The sequence below is a fragment of the Ochotona curzoniae genome, unplaced genomic scaffold (assembly GCF_017591425.1).
Source record: "Ochotona curzoniae isolate NIBS_2020 unplaced genomic scaffold, NIBS_Ocur_1.0 contig_4754, whole genome shotgun sequence".
Lineage (NCBI taxonomy): Eukaryota > Metazoa > Chordata > Mammalia > Lagomorpha > Ochotonidae > Ochotona > Ochotona curzoniae.
In genome coordinates this window covers 1,328,824-1,355,180 of record NW_024466378.1, presented here as the reverse complement: position 1 = coordinate 1,355,180, position 26,357 = coordinate 1,328,824, and the positions used below count along the sequence as shown (strand labels likewise).

At 48.2% G+C, this 26,357-nt stretch overlaps 1 protein-coding gene and 1 long non-coding RNA gene across 13 annotated transcripts in view; one reads left to right on the top strand and one right to left on the bottom strand.

Annotated features, from left to right (window-relative positions):
- Positions 1 to 348: 348 nt before the first annotated feature.
- On the bottom strand, positions 349 to 6,651 carry LOC121161237. The gene is made up of 3 exons (XR_005884666.1): positions 6,358 to 6,651; positions 3,522 to 3,647; positions 349 to 456 (listed from the first exon to the last, which is right to left on the bottom strand). It is a non-coding gene; the product is annotated as an uncharacterized LOC121161237 (long non-coding RNA).
- A 585-nt stretch (positions 6,652 to 7,236) lies between these two features.
- DCAF6 (DDB1 and CUL4 associated factor 6) overlaps positions 7,237 to 26,357 on the top strand; it is a 110,807-nt gene continuing 91,686 nt past the window's right edge. For 7 of the 12 annotated variants that reach the window (XM_040987559.1, XM_040987557.1, XM_040987556.1 and 4 more), the window contains exon 1: positions 7,238 to 7,579. In XM_040987559.1, the coding sequence (XP_040843493.1) occupies positions 7,483 to 7,579 (97 nt within the window). In that variant the 5' untranslated portion in view covers positions 7,238 to 7,482. Of the gene's footprint in view, positions 7,580 to 26,357 lie in introns of all 12 variants that reach the window. The other 5 variants (XM_040987558.1, XM_040987555.1, XM_040987551.1 and 2 more) reach the window with 2 other exon arrangements.

Here is a 26,357-nt window from a genome sequence, read left to right as displayed (position 1 = left end):
TTCATGATCTTTTAACTCTGTACTCTTAATATTTTAAGCAATATTAGTTAGTTTGTGCTTAGTAAAAATTGATTTTAAATATAAGTAAACCACTTGCCACTATGTAACACTATGTGTAGCCAACTGTGGAGTTCCTGGCTTCTGCCAGGTCACTGCAGGTTTGAATGAGTAATAGCTTGCTGAAAATATTTTCTCTGAAGTAAAATAAGAATAATGTTTTGTAGGATTAATTTTGTAATCATTCTTTTGTAATGAAGTAAAAATGAAACAATTGGATGTTGTGCAAAAGCTTGTGATGATTTGTGTATAAAAAAGAAAGCAACTTTTCTGAGTTGTCCATTATGAGCATCAAGCCATAGTGGTCCACGACTTAATCTCTTCTTCTTATCGTCTCGCTGGTCCACGCATCCTTTGCAAGCTCTTGAGTCAGTCAGAGCAGGCTTCCAGCAGATGTCCCTGGAAGGGAAGTGAAGCAGCTGGAATATGAATCAGCACCCATATGGAATCCCAGGCGTGCTAGGTGAGGACTTTAGCCACTAGGCTACTGTGCCAGGCCCAGGATGATTTATTTTTCAGTAGCTTAAATTATGTTTTGATTTTCTAAATGTTCTTATTTATACCACAATCACATTAACACTTAGATGCTTACTATTTTAAAATTAATTTTAAAGGTTTATTTTTGTTGGAAAGGGAGATTTACAGAGAAAAGGAGAGACACAGCAAAATCTTCCTTGAACAGCTTCACTCCCCAAGCAGTTGCAATGGCCAGAGCTGAGCTCTGATTCGAAGCCAGGAGCCAGGAGCTTCTTCTTGGTTTCCGACATGGGTGCAGGGTCCCAAGGCTTTGTGTCATCCTCCACTGCTTTCCTAGGCCACAGGCATGGAGCTAGAAAGGGAAGTGGAGCAGCCAGGACATGAACCTGCACACACATGGGATCCTGTCACTTGCAAGGTGAGGATTTAGCCACTGAGACATGGGAACAGGCCCTAAAGTTGAATTTTTAAAAAAGATTTATTTATTTTTATTGCAAAGTCAGTTATACAGATGAGGAGAGACAGAGAGGAAGATCTTCTGTCTGATAATTCACTCCCCAAGTGAGTGCAATGGCCGGTGCTGTGCCGCTCTGAAGCCAGGAGCCAGGAACTTCCTCCAGATCTCCCCAATCGAACTGCCAGGCTCAGAACCCCAATCATGAAGAGAAGTGCAGGTTCTGTGGTCTGACCATGGAGTGCAAATGCCAGAGCCGAGCCTCCTCAGAGTCTCAGACGGAGCAGCGGACAGCACATCCAGATGCACATGGAGGATTTGGCAGTCTATTGGAACCTGCAGGGGACACCTGTTACCACAACAGAGGACAGGACAATTCAATCAACTACCCCAGCCATGTGTTGGCAGTGAAAAACTGGCCAAACGGAGAATCTAAGATGGATTATGTCAATCAGTAGATTCTGGAGCGAGTTCTTCGTGCTTGGAATGGCAAGAATGGCAGCAATTCATAGCTGTTGAACTATCAAAACCACCTGAGCAGTGACCTCAGAACATTACCCACACCAGGGACCTGGGACGGGTGGGAGGCTGGGTGGAGCTTCTCCCTTTATCTCCCCATTTATCCCAGATACAGAAAAAGAAGAGAATGTGGAAATAGTGGTCTTACCCACTTTCCTGTAGCCCTTGAACTTTTGTGCCCTAAGTAACCATGTAAAGATTGTTTAAAAAACAAAAAAACAAAGAGCAGAACAAAACAGCTGCTCTGACGCTCCCTGCATCAATGCTCCTTGATATGAAAGCCAAAGCAGAAGCAGCCTTCAGATGACAAGTACACACACAGATGGACTCTAGGACCTTTGTGGACCTCAAAACCTAAGGATGGGGCCTGGCGCGGTGGCGCAAGTGGTTAAAGGTCCTAGCCTTGCACGCCTGGGATCCCATATGGGCGCCGGTTCTAATCCTGGCAGCCCCGCTTCCCTTCCAGCTCCCTGCTTGTGGCCCGGGAAAGCAGTCGAGGACGGCCCAAAGCTTTGGGACCCTGCACCCATGTGGGAGACCCGGAAGAGGCTCCTGGCTTCGGATTGGCATAGCATCGACTGTTGCGGCTCACTTGGGGAGTGAATCATCGGACGGAAGATCTTCCTCTCCGTCTCTCCTCTCTGTATATCTGCCTTTCCAATGAAAAAATAATAAAAATAAAATCTTTAAAAAAAAAAAAAAGCTCAGAATTCCAGGGCCTGGTGGGAAAGCATGCTGGGATCTCATGTGGGCACTGGTGCTAATCCTGGCAGCCCCACTTCCCATCCAGCTCCCTACTTATGGCCTGGGAAAGCAGTTGAGAACGGCCCAAAGCCTTGGGATCCTGCACTCACATGGGAGATCTCGAAGAGCTCCTGGCTCCTGGCATTGGATTGGCTCAGCTCCAGCCACTGCAGCCGCTTGGGGAGTGAACCACCGGATGGAAGATCTTCCTCTGTGTCTCTCCTTATCTCTGTATATCTTCCTTTCAAATAGAAATAAATGAATCTTAAAAAAAAAAGTTCAGAATTCCAAACTGAGGCCCAAATCAAACATACCATTCTTTCTTCTTCTTCTTTTTAATTTATTATTTTGGTTGGAAAGGCAGATTTATAGAGAGGAAAGACAGCAAGATCTTGTAACTGCTGGTTCACTCCCTAAATGGCCATGATAGCCTATCAGGAGCCACAAGCCTGTCAGTGCAGGGTCCCAGTGACCTGGGCCATCCTCCACTGCTTTCCCAGGCCACCAGCAGGGAACTGGGTCAGAAGTGGAGCAGGTGGGACCTGAACCAGAGCCCATGAGAGATGCTGGTGCTTGCAGGTGAACTAAGCCACTGCATCGGCCCCACATACTGTTACCTCTAAGAAGACAACTGTGGCTTGTCTGTCCTCACGATGGAGACGAAGGTCAGAAACATTTACAGGAAGCCTGCTTATATCTCACGGACTCTGCTAGGCACTTCCAAGTCATGGAGCTCAATTCAGGGTTCCTCATGGGTGGCTGGCACCCAGCTACTACAGACATCACTTTCTTCCAGGGTGTGCATTAGCAAGACACTGGAATTGGGAGCAGGAGCCAGGAATTGAACCCAGAAGTGTATCAAGATTGATCGAACAGACAATGCAAAGATGCTTAATGGAGAAATGATCTTATTAAACTACACTGTGGCCATTATGCATGCTTTTAGCCTGGCACGCCTTGTCGAAGAACATAGACTTTAATATCCCAAAAAGTCAGTGTGACAGAGTTCTTGGTACTAAGGACAGGATATGCAAGCTTTTCGTTAATCACTATCTTGGGTAGAACTAAGAGTATCTGGGGTTGGTTTTCCTGTGTTAATTATTGTTAAATATTGAAGAAAGCCAAAAAAAGAAGAGCAACATAGCCAAGCTGAACACGGGGAGAGAGATGGCCTTCGGGTTGGGGGTCTGCTTCCATCATTTACAACCCACTTACAACCGGAGGGAGAGGGAGGCATAGCCTTAGGACTGGGTTGCTCCGAGATACCTACCAGGTCTTCTTGTCCTGTGATCACTCTCAGTTCCGTCATCTCCCCTGTCTTTTGCATTTTGCAGAATTACTCTGACTGCATGTCGATGATGAGTTGTGATTTGCAGTCACGCAATTCACCTCCAGACTACAGAAAAGCAATACAAGCAAACAGAACTTAGTTCAAAGTCTAAACAATAAAATGTAGCTATGACTTCTCACAATCTAGTATGTCATGGGTTCATTCGGAAACCCCAGTTTGAATACCTGAGCGTTAGAGCGTAGATGTGAAAGAACTGACAGGGCTAAACCTTTGTCAGAGTGAACATTAGACCTCAGCAATTTAGTTTTGAAGTTTATAAACAACTAACTCAATAAAGGCAACAGAACACATGAAGCTTCCCTGACAGCACAAAAATTGTAACCTAGATCACAGAAACAGTGAGGGGCTTAGCACTAACATGAGGTTTGTCAGTCCACCACATAGGACACTTAAATACAGGTTTAACTTCAAATTTTCCATGGAGTGACATTTTGTCTAGCACTGACAGTTCTGAATTAAGGAAAAATCTTTTGGGAGAGCATATGCAACATTTTAATCTATAATGATTTCAATTTACTTGAATTTAGGAAAGGCTAAAGCCATTTCTGCATTTCAGCAGGTTAGATTCCCTGAAACGATGATGCTTTGCCAATTGATATACACCCTAAGAGTCCCAGGAATACATATAGCCTAGAACACTGCTTTATGTTTAAGCAGAGCAGCAAAAACCCTGCTACAAGATTCTGACACGAGTCACACTGTGGATGGCAAAGGATTTAAGTTGTGATTTACAATAACCTAGCAGTTTATAGCATTCTAGCAAACTTTCACAGAACTTCATGCACTTTAGGACAGTGGCAAGTAATCCAACAGCTCCTAAATTCTAACAAGCCAAATACTGACAGTCGGAGAACAGAGGTCTTAGGCAGGTGAGCAGAGGAATTCCCAATAACTTAGCACTCTAGGAAGACTTAAACTGCATCAGAGTAGTCAAGGTGTTCTACTCCTATAAAATGTTGCAGAAAACTTAAAAGAGAGACTGGCAAACACAGGCCCGTAGGGAGCCTGACCAGTGTACAAGCTGAGCAGACAGGCCACCCAACTCTTTTCCTGGGTGCTCCAAACTTCTGGGGTCATTATCTGGACTAACCTGAGGCTCCTGAGAGATCATCATGGTCCCTCTAAGAGAGGAAAGGGAGCCAAAACTACAGCTAATGACAGAAAGCTGCTCTCCTGTGTCCATCCGGAAGGAAACTTAACAGGCTTCCTTTTCATTCCAAGAACCACCTGGGGCTCCTGGGTGCTGCTTCAATGTGTCACCAGACCAGGTGAGAGGGTCCCAGGCTGCTTCAGTGCGGATTGGGAGACCCAACAGGAAATGGCTGGCCCTGGAGTTCTCAGCCTTGGAGGGCAGTCAAATCTCCTGTGATCTCCTAGGCAGTTGGGACAGGACCCTGGTGTCCTTTCCGACAACCCTTGGTGAAGTGTCCACCGCTTCTGCAGTGAGAGCACTTGTGAGGCCACCAGGGGTCTCACTGGGACCAGGGATACAGACCTCTTATCCTGCTCCACTATGGGATCCCCTCCTGATCTGTGATAAAAGACCATGAGGCTACCTTTAAGAGGATGTCCAGAGGTCTCAGGTCCTGCTGCAAGTCTGTGGAGCTTTCCTAAATGTCCAGGGCAGTTAAGAATCTGTTATCTATAAATTTCATGTTAGAATCTTAATGGAGTATGCTGAAAGTTGGCTGAAGTCCTTGACTTGCCCATGCCGGGATCCCGTATGGGTGCCCACGAGTGTCCCATGCGGGTGCAGGTTCCCAAGGCTTTGGGCCATCCTCCACTGCTTTCCCAGGACATAAGCAGGGAGCTGGATGGGAAGTGGAGCAGCTGGGACATGAACCAGCACCTGTATGGGCTCCCAGCACTTGCAAGGGGAGGATTAGCCATTTGAGCCATCACACCTGGCCCACAACCTTTCAATCTTAAATACATTTACACTGAGAGGTGCCCTGCCCTGCATATTGTTCCAAAGCTTACGTGGGAAAGAACTGCATTTGTTGACAGCCTAAGTGTGAGCACTGTGCCACACGTGTCACGGACTCAGTCTCTGGCAACAGGCCTGCAGAGGTGACCTTATTAGCTCCGTTTTCTAGGCTGGAAAACCCAGTTCCATAGATTTATTTTTTCAGCTGCAAGAATCTTGATTGGCAGTAGGGCAATGGCGTTAACACTCACTGAGCATTTACGAGGAAGTACACGGTTATCTTTAGTTCTCCCATGCACCACATTCTACAGGAAGAGCTCTCCCATTCAGGCCAAGGTCATGCCTACAGCCCAGTGCTAAAGCAGAATGCTACCCAGGCCTGGCCACAAACACACACGTCCAGGGAGAGCCTGTCCAGTCACTCCACATGCAAGGACTAACTCGGCGTCTGGCCCGAAGGGATGCGCAGTGACACCGCGGGAACGCGGGCGGCTTCGGGGGGCTCACCCTGCAGGCCTCGCGGGGCCGTGACCTTTACTCCGCACCCCGCGGTGCTCCAAGCCACCCACCGCGCTCGGCCCCGCGTGGGTGCGAGCAGGGGGACAGGGGCCCGTCAGGGCTTCCCGGGGCCGCGGACAGGGAGGTGGACCCGGAGGGGCGGCCAGGTCCCGGCTCCAGCCAGGAGGGAGAGCACGGATGCCCTAAAGGTCAGGCAGGGCGCTCCTCCGACACCGACGGACCCCGGGGCAGTGGACGCCTCCGGGCGCTAAGTCATCTCGGAGGGAGAAGGACAAGAGGTCTCGGCGGGAGCCGGGCCGGGCCCGTTACCTGCCGGGTGGTTGTACAACGGCCTCAACTTCTCGGGCAGCATTAGCTCCACCTTATCCAGGAGCCGGTGGTAGGAGGCCCGCAGGCCTCGGGCGCCGGCGGCTGACATGTCGGCGGCCGGGTGATCGCGGGCAGCCGGCTGGGAGCGTCGCCGGGTCCTCGGCCCTGACTGACAACGAAGGGCAGCTCGTCACCGTCCCCTGCCGCTTTCCCCCAGGGTGCCCTTCCCGCGGCTCGCCTGGCCCTGGGCAAACCAGCCAGCGGCCCGCGCCCCGGGAGGGCTCAGGGGGCGGAGGCTCGGGTCCGCCTCCAGCCTTCCCGGCAGGGAGACCGGGGAGGAGTCCCGGCAACAGGTGCCGAAAGGGACCGCCTCCCCGAGTCCGGCCGGCGCCCCGCAGGCAGCGCGCGTGCGCAGGAGGAGAGGCCCGCTGCCATTGGCCCGCCCCGCGGTGTGGGCGGGGACCTGAAGGACCCGCCTCCTCTCCTTCCTGCCCCCGAGGCCATGTTGGAGAAGGGAAAGTGAAGCTTCACTCGCTCGCGTGACCCTTCGCCTGGGCTGTTGGAAGCCCGTAGTTAATATGGGCTTTTCGAACCTTCCTTCCCCCAACTAAAGTTGACGCCGCGCAGCTCTGGCCTCCCTTGACCTGAGACGCGTGGAGGGACCACGACGCTCAGCGGCCCGCCTCTCTCTCTCCCGCTCTTCCATCCATAGGGAATCAAGGACTTGGCTAGAGTGGCCTGAAGCCACTTTTCCAGGGTGAGGGCAGCCGTGACGTCCAGCCGCCTCAGTTCCCGGAGGTGGTCGTCCTCTCGCGAGAAGGGCTTGGCGGGGAGGGTGTCGGCCAGGGGCAGAGGGAGGAGCTGGGCCGCCTCCTCCTCCTCCCGGGGAGGGCGGCCGGGAGGGACTGTTGCTGCTCTCGGGCTGTGCGGGCGAGTGTGAGCCGGAGAGGATGAGGCGAGCTCCGGGCCCGGCGCGGCCGGCCTCCGGGGGCCGGGGCGCCGCCGCCGCCGTCTGACTCGCTGCGCCCGCGAGCTGCAGCGCGCGCATGGTGCCGGTGCGGCTCGGGTGTTGATCCGCCCGTCCCCTCCGCTCCCCTCCCCCGTCTCCTCCGGCCCGGCAGAGCCATGTCTCGGGGTGGCTCCTGCCCACACCTGTTGTGGGACGTGAGGAAAAGGTCGCTCGGGCTGGAGGACCCGTCCCGGCTGCGGAGCCGCTACCTGGGTGAGCGGGGCCCCGGGGCGGGGTCGCGCCCCCGGGGCTGATGGAGGGGACGGCGCCTCGGCAGGGCGTCCGGTGGGGCGTCCGCCTCCCCTCACCCCGCTTCCCCCGCCGGCCGCGTGCCTCCCGAGCCCCCTTTGCAAGCTGCCAGCCGCCGCCCTGCCCGCCCGGGGATTCGCTCGGAGACGGCGGCCGGGAAAGGGGTCGGGGTGGCTCGCGGCTTGGCACTGGGGAGCCAAAGTTGGCACCCTCGCTCTTGTCCATGGGCGGACACCCAAGTGTGCGTGGCTCGCCGAGGGCTTGGGGTGTCCCACCGAGGGCTTGGGGCCCCCACCGAGGGCTTGGGGTGTCCCACCGAGGGCTTGGGGTGACCCACCGAGGGCTTGGGGCGATCCACCGAGGGCTTGGGGTGATCCACCGAGGGCTTGGTGTGTCCACCGAATGCTTGGGGTGTCCCACCGAGGGTTTGGGGTGATCTACCGAGGGCTTGGGGCGACCCACCGAGGGCTTGGTGTGTCCCACCGAGGGCTTGCGGCCCCCGCCGAGGGCTTGGGTGTCATCCGCGCCGTGTTGACCAGACTCGGGACCTCTCGGCCCTCAGGGATCGGTCCTGAGCCCTCCCCGCCCCCGTGCCCAGCGCCTTCCGACCCTGTAAGGTCGTGTCGGGTTTCGCGTTCCCGTTCGCACCCCTGGAAAACACACTCGGCATGTACTGTTTTAAGCGTTCTAAAAACAACCCGAGCGAACGCTGTCTTTGGGCTGTTTGGGACAACATGCTTGTCTGAGGATTCTGGGTCACGCCCGAGGCCACTCCTAAGTCACAGTTCTTTCCCTAGTGGACCTAGTAAGGGAGTCTTTCGTTGTTTTTGTCTCTCTTCTATTTAGAGATGCTGCAGGCAACATTAGATAAGATTTTTTTCTTCCCAAATTTTGTCGCTTCTTGCTTGGTAAGAAAGTATTTGTTGTCGTTGTTTGAGTCGGAAAAAACAGAATAGGAGAAAGCGAAATCTCTTTACAGCCAACAGTTCTGGTTTGTTCTAGTTTGAAAGAAGTTAACATGTGATATAAAAAATCTTTTCTGTTTTCCTAACATAGGAATGCATGCTGTTTGTTGAAACAAAACAACAACAAAACCCCGATAAACATGAGGCGAAATCCCTGTGATCTGTTCCGTTGCTGCTTCACGCCCCTGCCCTCAGAGGCCTTCTGTTTCCTGAATAATCTTCAGGATGTTTTCCTTTATGTTCTGCAAGTGCGTCTGTGTGTGAAGAGGTAGAGAAGGTGCAGCTGTGGGTGACAGATCTGAGCCTCCTGTGTCCCGTGGGAGCACTGCTTGGCTACTTGCTTTTTTTACACTACATGTTAGAGATCCTTCCATGGCAGTAAAAATAGATCCAGTGTGTCTTTTAAGTTATTACACAGCATCTAATGGTACTTCTTACTTCTTAACAGTTTGTGGAAAATGGAATCAAAACATAATTTTGGTAGAAGAAGTTTTGTGATTAAAAGCTCTGTGTCTTAGCTGTGCTTGTGGGGTGTCTTCAGCAAGTTCCTGGAAAAGGCACCTCGTGAAGAAAAAAGACCATGAATGTCAGGGTGTAATAAGCACGCATTTTTGACAGGCACAGGCAGCTGGAGTGCCCATCTGTTGGTTCATTCCCAGGCGGGGCCAGCTGGAAGCTGGGAGTGGGACTCCAACTAGGTGCACCTGGGCACAGCCACTGGCCTGTGGGAGGCTGGCTTAGTGCTGGACGGGCCTGAGCCCAGGGTGCTCTCCTATGGACTGACCCGCTGGCCTGTGGGAGGCTGGCTTAGTGCTGGACGGGCCTGAGCCCAGGGTGCTCTCCTATGGACTGACCCGCTGGCCTGTGGGAGGCTGGCTTAGTGCTGGACGGGCCTGAGCCCAGGGTGCTCTCCTATGGACTGACCCGCTGGCCTGTGGGAGGCTGGCTTAGTGCTGGACGGGCCTGAGCCCAGGGTGCTCTCCTATGGGACTGACCAGTGCTTGAACCGCCGGGTCAAATGCGTATGGCAATGCCTTCCTTTTAAAATATGAATTCCAACTCTGAAGATTTTAGGTAGGAAATTGCTTTCAACACTTCAACATGTAGGTGTTGTAATTGCTTTGTAGCTTGAATGAAATGCTGATGTATTTCTGTTTGCATTTCTGATAACGAATTACTGCTAAATTACAGAAAAATTGAGATGGAATGAGTGGAAAGATATTGCTGGTAACACATTTAAAATTTTTTTTTACTGTAGGTTATACAGATTGAGTATCCTCGTTCTGCAAATCTGAAATGTTCCAGAATGTGATACTCTTTTTGTATGTGTGCCATGTTTATGTTCAGAAAGTTTTGTGTATGACCCAGCACGATGACTCAGTGGCTACATCCTCACCTTACAAGCACTGGTATCCTATATGAGCGCCGGTTCAGGTCCCAGATGCTCTACTTCCCGTCCAGCTCCCTGCTTATGGCTTGGGAAAGCAGTTGAGGACGGCCCAGAGCCTTGGGGCCGGGCCCTGTCTGTGTGCGTGTGGGAGGTCTGGAAGAGGCTCCTGCCTTTAGATCAGCTCAGCTCTGGCAGTTGTGGCCGCTTGGGGGTTGTGCCAGTGGGTGGAAGGCCTTTCTCTCTCTCTTCCCTGTAAATCTGACTTACTTTTCTAATTAAAATAATAAATAAATCATAAGAACAAAGTTAGAGATGCTCGACTTGTACAGGGTATTCCAGAATTGGTAAAATTCCTGAAATCGGAAACACTCTTCTTGTTTCTAAGTGTCAGAAGGATACACAGTTGGATTCAAGTTTTGTATTGAAGTCGATTAAATACCTCTTTTCACATAAAACAAAATTATAGTGTATACAACCTTTTTGTGTGTTCTGGGAATGGATTTCAGTAATTTCTTGTGTTATTTATCGAGGAGATGTGTGTGTTTATGACTGAAGTCCGCAGGCTTCCCTGGTCCAGTAGAGTGCTACTGTAGACTCACGTGGATTCAAAAGCTAGTCAGGTTTCAAGGTTTTGTGAACTTGATCTGAATTCCAGAGTCGCTTTAAAAACATTTCTTTTTGTTGTAAGAATCCAAGTCCATCTTGTATACTAGCTGCAATGTGCTTTTGGAATTTAGTGCTTGTTATAATATAATTACATATTTCATTTCTATTTTGTAAAGTTTTAAAAAACAAACATGCTTTTTAAAAAGGATTTATTTATTTGAAAGGCAGGTTTAAAGAGAGAGAGAGAGAGAGAGAGAGAGAGAGAGAGAGAGAACGCTTACATATGCTGATTCACTCTGCAAATAGAAAAGGCAGGGCTGGGTTGGGCTAGGCTGGGCTATCTGGGCTGGGCTGGGCTGGGCTGGGCTGGGCTGGGCTGAAACCAGGGGTTTCTAGGTATCCAGCTTTGGGTGCAGGGGCCAAAGCAGTTTGACCATCCTCAGTTGACGTCACCGGCACGGTAGCAGGGAGCTGGATGGGAAGTGGAACAGCTGGGACAAGGACTAGCTTTGCAGGTGGCTGCTTAACCTGCTGCCCTCTTATCCTTGCCCCAGATAAACATTCTTTATAAAAGAAACAGTTATTTCTATACATTTCTCATTTCTACTCTTTATTTCTCTTCTTTGGGACAGAACTGCCTACACCTTGAAATACCCTTCTTAATTAAGAGATGGGTTTGATGAAGTAATTTTAAGGAACTTTAAGAGAATTGTTTGCTATAATGTAATAATGCTCAAATTATGATTAGTCAGCCAGTGAGCGTTTTTTGCTGGAGCCTGAGAAGTCTTCCTGTGTGGAGTGTGGAACTCCTTCCTTTGAACACCATTACAAGTCCGTATGTTTGGAAATGGATACCTTTGTTGTAAATTACCCTCAGTGTGTTATGGCTGCACTTGTATTCTGAATGATAGAGCCTGAGTGGTGTGTTGCCAGGTTGCAGTATGTTCTAGAAGGTTTGTCTTCTGTCTTCTTGTAGTCCCTGGAGAAAGCTACTGGAACTTTTGTTTTTAGTTTCGGGATGTCAGTACAGATTTTAAGCGGTGCAATTTTAGTGGTGAAAAAGAACTCAGATATAACAAACATGGAATAGGATGTGCTGACAGTCACTTCAGGAGATCTGATGTTATGTGTATTAACAGCCATAGACACGATAGGTCTGCTATGGACATTTTTAAAATTTTGATATAAATTGAGAGTGCCCAGGAACTCCAGAAGCTTCTGGTAACATAGAACTTCTACAAAATGTTACAGTGCTATAGTGGTATTTTACACTGCTATTTTTTAAAAAATATATGCATTTTGACTATGATGTACAGAAAAAATATGTTGACATGGCATCCCACAATACACACAGCTAAAATAAAACATTTTTAGATGTGAATTTTCTTTACTAGATGGAGTACATTTTATTTTCGGACTCTTCATGTTCTTTAAAATACTGATGTTGATCCAGTAAATACCCAGGTCTAGACTGTGGTCCAGACTGTGTGGTGTTGTTGCTTAGTGCTTGTGAGTGTTACTGACTTCAGGGTTAGAGGGGATAGTATTCACAAGTGTGTGAAGCAAATTGAGAAGTTTTTAACACTGATGGCTGAAAAGAAGATATAAATAGCAAAACTATTTGCACTTTGGAAAAAATAACTAGAGTGTGGCGCTTTTAAATCCTCACGTGAGTAATCCTGACAGTGGGGTCGCTGCGTTGTTTGATGAGTGTTTATAAGCAGCTGCCTGGCTGTTTTCTAAAATGCTTCTACCGCACTGCATTGCCACCAGTCGTGTCCGAGACTTCCAATTTGACTTGCTCAACTTTCTCAGCATTTGGTGTAAGGAATGTTCCTTATTTTAGCCTTTGGGGGAGGTGCATAAAGGTTTATCTTTAAAAAAAATATATTGATTTATTTGAAAGGCTGAGTTAGAGAGATCTTCCGTCCTTTGGTTCTTTTCCCAAATGGTTACAAGGACTGACTGGACCAGTTGAATCCATTCTGGTATCCCATTCCGGGAGGTGGGGAGGGATCCAGGTAACTGGACAGTTTTTTTCTGTGTTCCCAGCCACATTAGCAGGGAGTGTGTGAGAACAGCTGGGACTGGAACTGGTGCCGACAGGAGATGCTGGTGTCACAGGCGATGGCTTTACCTGCTGTGTCACAGCACTGGCCTGAGGACTGTTGCTTTCATTTGCATTTCACTAATGATTGCTTGTGACTTTTGTCATCTGTATACATTGGTTATGTGTTTAGGTGTATCTTTTTAATATTGGAAGGAGTTTTTATATGTTTTTGGTACAGATCCTTAGGAAGATGGGTGTTCTACAATGGTTCTCTCCCTGTTTGTGTCTTTTCCTAACAGGCTCTTTCATAGTTAATATGCATTGTGTGTTAAGATTTTAATCCAAGGTCACAAAATTTATAACTATTTTTCTTCTTGAAAATTTTCTGGTTAACTGCTTATACTTAGGCCCATGAACAATTTACTTTTTACTTATTGTGTGGCAGAAGGATCACATTTCATTTCTTTGCTTATGAACATGAAATTCATCTAGCACTGTTTGTGAATGGACTATCCTTTTCCGTTTGTGGAAAGAATCCACTGGCCTTATATGTGTAAATCAATTTCTCAGCCACACTGCATTGATCTGGGTGTCTTCCTCAGCTGGTACAGGTCATATTTCTACAGGGAGTGTAACTGCCAGTCTGTTTCTTTGAACTTGTCTACCTGTGGTATTGCTCCTTCTCTTGTCCGTGCTGTTGTGATTATTCTGTTCCTCTCTGTTTCCACGTAGATTGGTTATTTATTTGAACGGTACAGTTAGGGAGAGACACAGAGAGATCTTCAGCTGCCAGTTTGTTCCCCAAATGGCTGCCAAGACTTGAACTGGGCCAGTCTGACACCAAGAGTCAGGAGTTTCTTCAGGGTATCCCGAGGGGATGCAGGGGCCCAAGGGCTTGAGCCATCCTCCCCTGATTTCCCAGTTGCATCAGCAGGAAGCTGGTTGGAGAATGAAGCAGCTGGGACTTAAACTGACAGCCTGTATGGGATGCCAGCATTGCAAGCATCAGCTCTACCTGTTATGCCACAATACCAGCCCATCCTGAAATATTTTGTTTCCAGTAGCAGTTTATTTTTATTTTTTTTTTTCTTATTAATAAATTTTATTTTGACATTCTATACATAGTTAATTAGGGTAAGAAGGTTCAAGGGCTACAGGAAAGTGGATAATACTAATATGTTTTCCATATTGTTACCTTCATGTTTAAAAGGGGGGTATTAAGGGAGAAGGCCCACCCAATTTCCCACCCTCCCCAAGTCCCGGGTGTAGGGCATGCTCTGAGGTTCTTGCTCAAGTGGTTTTGATATTGCAACAGTTATGAATCGCTGTCAATCTTGCCGCTCCAAGCACTATGAGGTCTTTGAAAAATCCACTGATTGACATAGTCCATCATAGCTTAGATGGTTGGTTGACCTGTTCTGTCTTCTCTCTTTTCTTCGTTAGGGTTCTGAGTCCAGCATTTAGATTAGGAAGATCTCCAAAGAAACTTCTTGTATGTGCTAACAAGTACAGGGCCTGGCACCGTCCATCGCTCCAATCAGCTGGTGGTTGCAATTCCTGGGTTGGTTCTGTTTTCACTCCCGACTTCCACTGGAACCAATGGGTGTTGCAGTCCAGTCTGGTTCTGCCCAGCACATACTTGGCCCTCACATAAACCAGCGGGAGCTGTAGCCTAGGTTGGAGCGACCCACAATAACCCCCACCAGGCCCACCCCCTACCCTGGTTTGCCAGTAAGTGTAGCAGTAATCCAGTCTGTCCCACATCCCATTCCACCCCAGCCGCTGTCTTAGTTTTATGTCCTCCCGTGGAAGTGGTAACCCAAGAGGGATGAGCCCACTATTTCCCTCCCAGGCCTCTCCCACTCCCAGATTCCAGTTGATGCTGCCCAAACAAACCTCGCCCACTTTAATTTTGTTTGCACCAGTAGGAATAATCCGCCCAGCCTGGCTTTTCCCTGATCTAGTCCACATGAGGCGCACAGGTGTGGTAGCTCTGCCTAGTCTGGTCTGCCCCCATCCCAGCCCATGCTCTCCTGCGGAAGTAGCTGTCCAGCAAAGGAACCTTCCCTTATTCCCCTGCCAGCTCTGCCCACTTCCTTTGTTGTTCTCAGGCTGGTTGGGCGCTGCGGTCCCTTCTGGTACAGGCAACCTCACCTCGGCATTCCATAATGTGCACTAGTCTTTGTTGCGACCGAACCTGGCTCGACCCACACTGGTGCCTGGATTTGCCAGTGGATGATGTGGACAGATTCAGCCTGGTCTTGCCCCCACGTCTGCCAACTGTATGCCAGTGGGTAGGTTTCCATGGCCTTTTCTGGGCTGTTTCCTATCATGTTTCTTGCGTTTATCTGCTGGGTCTGTGTCCTGCCAGAGGAGTTGCCCAGGCTCCTCCATCAGAACCTCTCCCAATGCCAGGTTTCACGCTTACCAGTGGGTCCATGAGCCAACCCTACTCAGTCCACCTCCTATCATAGCAGGAACTGTGGCTTTTCCTGACTGGCCTTCAACCCAATCTGGTTCTTGCTGTTGGATGTTCCAGCCCAGCCATGGTTTGTCCACACCCACGTATGGCTCACACATGGCTCAGTAGGGGTTTGAGACCCTGCCTAGTCCATCCCACATCTGCCCTGGTCCTCCAGAACACCAGGGGGAGTCGGGGTCCGGCCTAGTTCGGTGCATCCAATCCCAGTCCACACTTGTGCCAAGGGAGACTACAACTGTTTCCAGATCAGAACGCAGCCCCCTTCCAGGCCATGCGCCTCTTGGTGGGAACCTCAGCCCAGCTAGGGTTGTCCCCTTTGCTCCCCAACCGGGTCCGTTCCCAGGCATAGATCACATGCCTGCCAATGGATGCTCTGACTCAGCTTGGCACAGCCCCTCCCCTGTCTCGAACTCTGCCTTAGACACTGTGGCTTAGCGTCCCAGGCTCCCACAGACCAGCAGGTACAAGAGCCTAGCTCGGCATGACCTCTGCTCCCTCCTGGTTTCTAGTTTTACTTGTGGGCTAAGGTTTGCTCAGTCGTGCCTAATCTACTCTGTTCCATTACCAGTTGACACATTGGCCAACTGTTGGAGCTACTTGTGTAGGGCAAGCCCCAAGCCATAGCTTCTGCATGACTGGTATTTGGTGCTCAGCATTATTAATGATTACAAGTTTTGCTAAGGAAGAGTTACTGCCTGTTTCAGGTCCAAGAAGCACAATGGGTTCAACCTGGAGCTAATTAAGCAGCAACTCAAAGAACCAAATCCCCAGAGCTCCCCAGCCGGGCGGCCAGCAGGCGGAGCCTGGCACCAATGGCGCACTGGCCGCCCGGGGAGGACGGCTCACCATGTGCCCATGGCGGCCGTCCGGGATCCAGGCATGAGACGCCCCGTCCTGAGACCCACCAGCTGCCAGGAGGCTGCTGGAGGTTTAAATAACCCAGGCCCAAGGTCGCGCCCCTCCCAAATCCCATTCACCGCCCCATGAAGGCGGCGGGTGGGCCCCGGACCTGCCCAGTCCCGGAGGCCTCCCCCCCTCGGTCTACTCACCCCGAAGGAAGCGGCCCCCGAAACCCAGCAGGCCCGGGGAGGACAGCTCACCATGTGCCCATGGCGGCCGTCCGGGATCCAGGCATGAGACGCCCCGTCCTGAGACCCACCAGCAGTTTATTTTTTAATTTTTATTTTTTAAAAGATTTATGTATTCTTATTGGAAAGTCAGATATACAGAGAGGAAGATTTTCCGTCTGATGGTTCACTCCCCAAGCGACTGCAACAGCTGGAGCTGAGCCAATCTGAAGCCAGGAGCTTCTTCCAGATCTCTCACACAGGTGCAGGGTCCCAAGGCTTTGGGCCGCCTTGACTGCTCTCCCAGGGCACAAGCAGGGAGCTGGATGGGAAGCAGGACCACTGGGATTAGAACCAGCGACCATATGAGATCCCGGCACATGCAAGGCAAGGACTTTAACCACTATGCTATCGTGCCAGGCTCTACTTTTTTTTTTTTTTTAAATTATATTTAATTGCTTTTTAGTCAGACATACCACTTGTATATTTTTATTTTCACTTTATTTGTAAGGTAGAGTTAGAGAAGGAGAGATAGAAAGAGGTCTTCTATCTGCTAGTTTAGTTTTTCTTTTTAAAGATTCATTTTATTTTTATTGGAAAGTCAGATATACAGAGAGGAGGAGAGACAGGAAGATCTTGCATTCACTGATTTACTCCCCAAGCAGCCGCAGCAGCCGGAGCTGTGCTGATCTGAAGCTAGGAACCAGAAGCCTCTTCCAGGTCTCTCATGTGAGTGCAGGTTCCCAAGGCTTGGACCGTGCTCTGCTACTTCCCCAGGCCACAGCAGGGAGTTGGATGAGAAGTGGGACCACCGGGATTAGAACTGGCACCCATATGGGATTCCGGTGCGTGCAAGACGAGGACTTTAGCCACTAGGCTGTCATGCCGGGCCCTGGTTTAGTTTTTATTTCCTAATAGTTTTCAGAACTTCTGGAATTTTACATGGATGATTATGTCAGTGTACATCTTTAAAAATGAATTTAATTATTTGAGAGGCAGAGCAATAGCTCCCATCTGCTTGTTCCTTCCTTCAGTGTCTGCAGTGGCTGGGTGGGCTGTAACAAAGCTGGGAGCCAGGAAGCCAGTCCAGGTGTTCCGTGTGCGTGCAGGGACCCAGTGCAGTAGCACCTGCTGCCTCCCAGGACACACATTCACAGGCGGTTGGACTCAGTAGCAGAGCCTGGGCTTCAGCCAGGTGCTTTGGGCGTCAAACCAAGTGCAAGTCCCCAGCCGCCATATTTTGTTTGTTTGGAAGACTTACATTGAGAGAAGGGGAGCTGGAGGCAGAGAGATCCATCTGCTGGTGCGCTCTCCAGATGGCTGCAGCAGCTGGGGCTGGGCGCCCTAACCAGCAGCCAGGAGCCTCTTCCCCATCTCCCAAATCGTGGCAGGGACCCCAGTACTTGGGCTAGCTCTTGCTGATTTTCCCGGGCCATTACCAGGCAGCTGGATCAGAGGCGAAGCAGTTAGAATGGGTGCCCATGTGACACCAGTGTCACAGGCAACTCCAGCCACCTCTTCAAGTATTTTGTCCTTTTCACCTCTATTTTCTGTTTGTTTGTAATTGTATTGGGCAAGACTCTGATAGAATTGGATGGAAATAGCATGGATGTCTTTGTTTTATTCATGTTTTAGGAGGAACATTGTCTTTCACTGGTAGCTGTTATTTTTCTTACAGTTTTTTTTTTAAGGTATTTATTTATTTAAAAGGCAGAATCACAGAGGGAGGGAGAGAGATTTTTCCATGATTCACTCCTCAGATGATGCAAACAGCATGCTGGTCCTAGCTGGAAGGTTTTTGTGGATGCTTTTTTTATATATATATATCAGATTCAAGAATATTACTTTCTATTCCTAGGTTTGTGGCTGTTGGATTTTGAGAAGTTTTTTTTCTGTGTCTGTTGAAATGATTTTACTGTCATTGACTGTTATTATTAACATGTGGATTGGCCACTTTGTGTTGAGTCAAATTCCATTCCTGGCCTGAGTCCATTTAGTTTATTTTTTCTTTTTTTTTTATGTTTTTATTTATTTTTTTTTATTGTTGCTTACATTGTATTATGTAGTACAGTTTTATAGGCGCTGGGGATTCCGCCACCCCTCCCATACCCCTCCCCCCATGGTGGATTCCTCCACCTTGTTGCATAACCATAGTTCAAGTTCAGTTGAGATTCATTGCTTGCAAACACATGCCTAGCATAAAGTTCAGCGTCTTATTGTCCAGAAAAGTTCAGTGGCCTCTTGGGGAGACCTTCTATGGTCTGAAGATAGGTCTAACAGAGTAAAGATCCGGTCAGTTAAAAGCCCCAACAAGGCCTCAGTATCACATTTAGTTTATGATACATCATCCTGTACATACATTGTCAGAATATTTTATCTGTGTTCATAAAAGATACCGGAGAGTACTTTCTTATAATATTTTTTATCCAGTTTTGGTATCAGGATAATGCCAGTCTCAGAAATTAGTTGGAAAGGGCTGCTTATCTAAAGAGTTTGTATAGAATTGAAATTATTTTTTCTTGAAGGCTTGATAAATGTAATAGTTTTTTGTGGAAAAATTTTATTTTTATACTTAAGAAAAATTTCTGTTATAAGATGGTATATAGTTGTGGGGCTGGGGTGGTGGCTTGGCAGGTCAGTTCTCTGCTTGAGGCTCCAATATCCTACATAGATACCAGTTTTGGTCCTAGCTGCTGCACTTTGCATCCAGCTCCCTGCTTGTGGCCAGGGAAGGCAGTGGAGGACGGCTCAGGTCCCTGTGTCCCAGTGCCCACAGGGGAAACCTGGAAGAGGTTTCTGGCTTTGGATTTGCTCAGCTCATCTGTTGTGGCCATTGCGGAGCAAACCAGTGGGTGGAGGTTCTGTCTGTCTCTCTGTGAATTTAGCTTTCAAATAAAAATAAATAAACGTTTAAAAAATATGTACAGCAGTTATAAGTAGTAATACAAAGAGATCCCATGAATCCTGGAGCCAGGACTTCAGACGGTAACGTCTTCTCTGAATGCGTGGGCAGTCATTGTTGCCGGCAGGTAAAGCTACGGCCCGTGATGCCAGCATCCCATATCCACATCAGTCTGAACCCTGGCTGCTGTCTCGTGATACAGTTACCTGCTAATGGCCTGAGGAAGGCAGTGGAAGATGGTCCAGGTATTTGGGAGGCTGCCACCTGTATGTGGGCGACCTGAAAGATGGTCCTCCTGGTTCAGCCTGGCTCAGTACTGACTGTTATGGCTACTTGAGGAAGTGAACTAGCTGGTGGAAGATTTCTGTCAGGCCTGGGGTGATAGCTCAGCTGGCTAATCCTCCACCTTCATGTTCTGGGATCCCATGTGGGGTGCCAGCTCATGTGCTGGCAGCTCTGCTTCCTGTTCAGCTCCCTGCCTGTGTCCTGGGAAAGCAGTAGAGAATAGCCTAAAGCTTTGGGACCCTGCACCCACATGGGAGACCCAAAAGAAGCTCCTGGCTCCTGGTTTCATATCAGCTCAGCTCCAGCTGTTGTAACCATTTGGTGAGTGAACCAGTGGATAAAAGATCTTTCTATCTGCATCACCTCTCTGTAAATCTACAGTAAATCTGCCTTTTCAATAAAAATAAATTAAGCCTTTTTAAAAAAGATTTTTTTCTCCCTTACCATGACTCTTACTTTCAAATAAATGAGTAAATCTTAAAAAAAATACAAGAAGTAGTAGCATTTATATAGAGATGTTTGAAAAAAGAAGAAATAATTTGTAATTCATTCTTCACTAGTGTTACATATATTTATTTTTGTGGGCATATGCTTTTATTACAATGTGATTACCAAATAGTTTAAATCAATTTAAAAAGAGTAATGTTCACTTTAATGAATGTATTTTTTTTAAGATTTATTTTTATTATTTTTTTTATTGGAAAGGCAGATATACAGAGAGGAGAGACAGAGAGGAAGATCTTCCGTCCGAGTGAGCGCAACGGCTGATGCTATGCTGATCTGAAGCCAGGAGCCTCTTCTGGGTCTCCCACATGGGTGCAGGGTCCCAAGGCTTTGGGCTGATCTCGACTGCTTTCCCGGGCCACAGGCAGGGAGCTGGATGGGAAGCGGGGCCACCAGGATTAGAACCGGCGCCCATATGGGATCCCGGGCATGCAAGGCGAGGACCTTAACCACTTGCGCCACCGCGCCGGGCCCCTAATGAATGTATTTTAATTTGTGTGATCGATGCACAGAAAAGAAGGGCTGGCAGTGTAGCATAGCAGATGAGGCAGCTGCCTGCAATGCCAGCATCCTGTAGGAGGGTTGGACTGTATCCTGGCTGCTCCACTTTCGAGCCAGCTCTTTGCTACCATGTCTGGGAAAGCAGTGGAAGAGGGCCTAAGTGCTGTGCCCCTGTTGCCCACATAGGAGACCCAGTTGGAGCTCCAGGCTCCTAGCTTCACTCTGGGCAACCCTGGTTATTGGAGCCATTGGAGGAGTGACCGGTTGGAAAAAACCTCTTTCTCCCTGAAGCTCTTTCAAAGAAGTAAATCTTTTCTTCTTTTCCCTTTCCTACCCTTCACCTTTTCCTTTGAGATTTATTTTACTTAGGCAGATTAATAGAGCAAGGAAAGACACAGAGAAAGATCTTTCCTCCACTGGTTCACTCTGCAGATGGCCACAATGGCCAGAGCTGAGCTGATCCAGAGCCAGGAGCCAGGAGCTTCTTCTGGGTCTCCAATGCGGTTGCAGGGTCCCAAGGCTTTGTGCTGTTCTTGACTGCTTTCCCAGGCCACAAGCAGGGAGCTGGATGGGAAGTGGAGCAGCAGAGTTGCAAACTTTAAACCCATATGGGATCCTGGCTCTTGTGAGGGGAGGATTTAGCCATTTGAGCCATAGCGCCATGTCCCTGAAATTGACTTTTAGTAACGACTTACTTCTGTTGAAACCCATCCAGATTGTTGGATGTATCAATAGTGTATGCTTTTTTACTGTGGGCCAGTAGTATAGCATGTGACTCCTTTCTCTTGTTTTATGTGCAGGGTTTGCTTTGAGTTAATTTTTTTTATGAGGTGTGAGGTTTAGGCTGATGTTCATTTTGGTTACTTTGGATGTCCATTTACTGCAGCTTCATTTATTGCCAAGACTATATTTCTTTCATTGAATTGCTGTTACAACATTGACAAATCATTTGAGTATATAATATTTGTAATTCTCAGTTCATTTGATCTGTGGTATCTGTTCCTCTGTAAAAACCGTGTCTTGCAAAGAGGAGGAAGCAGAGAGGAAGATCTTCTGTTCGATGGTTCACTCCCTAGGCGGCCGCAACGGCTGGAGCTGAGCCAATCTGAAGCCAGGAGCCTCTCCCAGGTCTCCCATGTGGGTGCAGGGTTCCAAAGCTTTGGGCCGTCCTCAATTGCATTCCCAGGCAACAGGCAGGGAGCTGGATGGGAATTGGGGCCGCCGGGATTAGATCCCATGCCCATATGGGATCCTGGTGCATTGAGGGCGAGGACTTTTTAACAGCTACGCTATTGTACCAGCCCCTCCCCTTTTTTTTTTTAAAGATTTATTTATTTGAAAGAATGATAGAGAAAGGGGGGGGGGATGAAGAGCTCTTTCATCTGCTGGCTTGCTGGTTCACTCCTCGAAGGGAAATAGTGGCTGCGGCTGGCGCAGGCAAAACCAGGAATGAAGAACTCCATAGGGGTGTCCCACGCAGGTGGTAGGGGCAAGAGCTTGGGCTGTCATTGCTGACTTCCTAGGTGCGTCAGCAGGGGGTTGGATCAGGACAGGAGCAGCTGGATTCAAAACCAGCTCTCTAATGTGGGATGCTCACGTTGTGGGCAGAGGTTTAACACTGCCTGTAGCTTTTCACATTGGAGTAGAGTGACTGCTCACACTTGATTCTTTTTCAACATTGTTTGAGATATTCTAGATCCTGTTCCTTTTCATGTGATTTTTAGGATGAGATTGTCCGTATCTCCAGATAACTTCCCCAGAGTCTCACAGGTATTGATTAGATTAGAGGTTTTCTCTGGATGGGTGGAGATGGGGTTGCTGATAGCATTGCCATGCTGCGTTTCCTCTCCATGAACATGGTACATCTGTCTTATTTATTTTGGGCTTTGATTTTTTTCATCACCATTATATAATTATCAGGCTATAAATCCTTAACATGTGCTGTTAAATTTGTGCCTTAATGTTTATTTTTTTTCAGAGCAATTATAAATAATACTGATTTTAAATTCAGCTTCTACATGTTCATAATATGAAAATGTGATTTTTTATATTGATTATGTAACCTGTGACCTTGCTGAACTGCATTAGTAGTTCAAATAATTTTTTCAGGTGTATTCCTGGGGAAGCTGTATGTAGACAGTAATGTCACTTTCTGAAAGAAGCAGCTTTGCTTCTTTGTATCCAGTCTGTGTGGGTTTAGTTTCTTGGGTTTGCATTGGCCAGAACTTTCTGTATATTTAATTGTAGTGTTGAGGTGGGCATCATTGACTTGTTCCTGCTTTTATGTGGGAAGCATTCAGTCATTCACTGGTAAGTACATTGTGAGCTGTGGATTTTTGATTTTTATTTATTTGAGAGGTAGAGAAAGCTCTCATTCTGTGGTTAACTCCACAAATGCTTCTCGAGAGCTGGGGCAGAGCCAAGCTGATGAGAGAAGCCGGGAGCTTAGTCCAGGTCCTCCCCTTGGTGGCAGGGAATCTAATGACTTGAGTCACTGCCCGCTGCCTGCCAGTCTGCATTGCAGGACGCGGGCGTCGGGCTGGAGGTGGGCATTGAACCAGGTCCCACAGTGCCATGGCGGTGCCTTCACTGTACTGCACTGTGCGCTTTTTAATATGTGTTCTTTATTAGGGTGAAGGTGATTCCTTCTGTTCTGAATTCAGAGCATCTAGCTGAGGAATGGGGTTATTACTCAGATAAATGGAAGCACACCGATGTGCTATAGGGAGTTATCTTTCTATAATTGTGGGAACTCATTAAATAGGCTTTGTGAGGCTGTTTGCTTCGTATCTGAATCTAGGGCCTGACATCCACATGGCAGTTGGGAAGGGAAGGAATTGTTAAGGTGGGGAAGTATGGGCAGGCCTGAACGCAGGAACGTGAGTTGGATCCTCCTGGGACACGGAATCCTTGTCAGTTCTCACTGACTACAGCATTACCGATGTAGCTATTCTGGGGGAAAAGTCAGCATCGTTTGCTGACCGAATGCACAGCAGCAGATAAGCAGTTAGCACGATATTTAAGGAGGCAAAAGGGGATCCAGTGAAAAGTGAGACAGGCTTAGCTGCAGCTTGTTCCAACAAAGTACATCTCATTCCAACAAGGTATGGCTGCGGATAAGCAGTAATGTGTGTGAGCTGTGAATTGCACGGCCTTCTGCTCCTGCCTTCGGAGCTTACGGTCCAGGGTGGCTGTTGCTTCTGCCCGCAGATACTGTGGAGAAGTGCTTGGTGACCCATCTCTACCAGAAACCTGTGTGGAAGCAATCCTGGGAAATAGTAATTTTTTTTTCAGATTTATTTATTTTTATTGCAAAGTCAGATATACAGAGAGGAGGAGACAGAGAGGGAAAGATTTGCCATCTGATGATTCACTCCCCAAGTGAGCTCAACAGCTGGTACTGTGCTGATCCAAAACCAGGAGCCAGGAGCTCCTCCAGGTCTCCCACATGGGTGCAGGATCCCAAGCATCGGGCCGTCCTTGACTGCTTTCCCAGGCCACAAGCAGGGAGCTGTATGGGAAGTGGAGCTGCCAGGATTAGAACCAGTACCCATATGGGATCCCGGCACGGTCAAGGCGAGAACTCTAGCCGCTAGGCCATGGCGCCGGGCCCGGAAATAGTAATTCTAACCAAGTTGACACATTTCAGAACTACCTTTTTTTTTTTTTTCCAGTGTTTGTTCATTGGAAGTTTGCTGGGAGGGATGTTTGGGGATCCCCACCCCTACCTGGAGGACGGGCGGTTTGTGCCCCTCCCTGGGTGCAGTGGGACTGTGAAGCAGGACTGTGAGGGTTTTCTGCTTTTCTTTGTGCAGACCCTGCTTTGCAGGGTTTCCGTCGGTGGCTTCCAGCTTTGGCTTCTCTGGGAGAATGGCCTGAATCACGAGTGACGTCTCATCCCTGTGCTCTCCCAGACAAGGGCTTTCTAGAGTCTCTGTTCTCACTGTCTGTTTTGAGAACTTGGTGGGAATTCATCAAAAGGGCTGGTGACTGCCTGTGGCCAGGGTTTCCAGAGATTCTGAATTATCTCTTTGCCATGTGGGCTTTTGGCTTTTATTTTAATTTTTGCTGTTTTCTTTAAGATGTTAAGTGGTAGCCACCTCATCCTCTGCCAAAGATGAAAGTTGCTTTCAAGAAGAAAGCAGTTGACTGATAGGTCATAAAAAATGTGGCTTTGAAAAGATGATTGGATTTGCTGATCAGCCAAGATGTTTGCAGACAAAACCCAGGGGAGGTGGGACAGCAGAGACTGCTGTGATTGGGATGTCCACGTGCTCCAGAACTGTCCATGCAAATCCTTGTTCCCTGAGCGCTGATAGCGAGATTAATTGGCTCACGAGGTTGGCACCCTCACCAAGAAAGTTAATGCATTACAAAAGCTAGTTTGTTCGCTCCTGCCATCTGAGGGTGTAGCAGGAAGGTGCTTTATGAAGGAGAGACCCTCCCCAGGCTCTGAGCCTGTTGGTTCCTTAATCTTGGCTTCCCTAGCCTCCTGTACTATGAGAAGCAAATTTCTTATTTGATACCCAGTCTAAAATATTTCATTGTAACAATCTAAATGAACTGAAGGACAGTTCAGAAAAGTGAAGACCCAGGGATGAACTAGGGAAAGCAGCCTATGTAGCTGACTGGGAAGTTTGACATTGGATAGTATCTCTGAGGACAGAAGGGCTAGGTAAAGCAAAGTCAGAATTTTGTGAAAGTGCCTTTCCATCTCTCCTTAGTGTTGCTAAGTAGCCTGTCATTTTTTCTCTGACCAGGAAGACTCGAAGTTATAGTTTTTTTTTTTTTTAATTGTCTCTTTTTATCCAGTAATAACTTTAAAGAATCTTTCAGGTACATAGAGAACTGTTTTATTTTTTAAAAGATTTATTGATTGATTTATTTGAAAAAGTTACCGAGAGAGAGGGAGGGAGGGATGGAGATTTTGCCACCTGCTGGCTGAGACTGGGCCAAGTAGAAACAAGGAGCCAGGGGCTCCTTCTGGGTGTCCCCACATGTGTGGCAGGGGTCTGAATGCTTGGATCATCTCCTCACTGCTCTTCCCAAGTCGTTAACAGGAAGCTAGATCACAAGTGGAGCAGTTGGACTTGAACCTGCGCCCATATGGGATGCCCGTGTTGGCAGTGGCTCAACTTGTTACATTGCCTGGACCCTGAGACAGAAGGGCCCAGTGTGGACCCTGAAGTGCACAGTGGCTGCTTTGCTGTGGACAGTAAAACCCTTTGCCTCCGAGGAGTCTTGTGTCTCCTGCCATCAACTGCAGAACTGTGGCGGGCTAATTGGGTAGATTTGCAAATAGGCCGGACCCATCATGGTTTTTAATAGCATTCGGAAACTTAGTTTTTACCTATGTTGTTTTTTAGCTTATAGAAGCACACTCTGTGGGATGTGTGGATTGGATAGTTTTATCTCCGGAGTCACATAGAAAAATGCTTTTCAGGAGTTTTTGATTGCGTCATTTACTGGAGATCAGATGTACAGATCTCAGGTATTCCCTCAAGTTAAACATCTCATGTTCTCCAGACCAGTATGACCAGAGCCAGATTGTCAAATCTAGACTTTAGAAATTGGGGACAAGAAATGTTTCTTAATATTCAGTGTTTTAATGAGTTCTGATTGCTGTTACTTGTTAGTTTACTGCTTTGTTTTTTATTTTCATTCTGTAATTTGGCAGGATTGCCAAGCTTATATTTGGCCAAAAATAATTTTGTCAAACTTTTTATCTGTGTGGTGTAGTTAGCATATTTTTAAAGCTATAAATCAGATTTGAAAGTTAATTATGCATCATCTGATTGAAGAAGAACTTTACTGACTTGTTGATGTTCTTAGAAGCTCTTCGTTGGCTGGTTTGCTCTGCAGGCAGCCACAATGGCCAGGACTGGTTCAAGCTAAAGCCGGGGGCCCAAAATTCCATCAGAGTCGCCCATGTGTGTGGCTGGGGCCCGGGGTTTGGGCTGTCTCGTGCTGCTTTTCCAGCACAGCAGCAG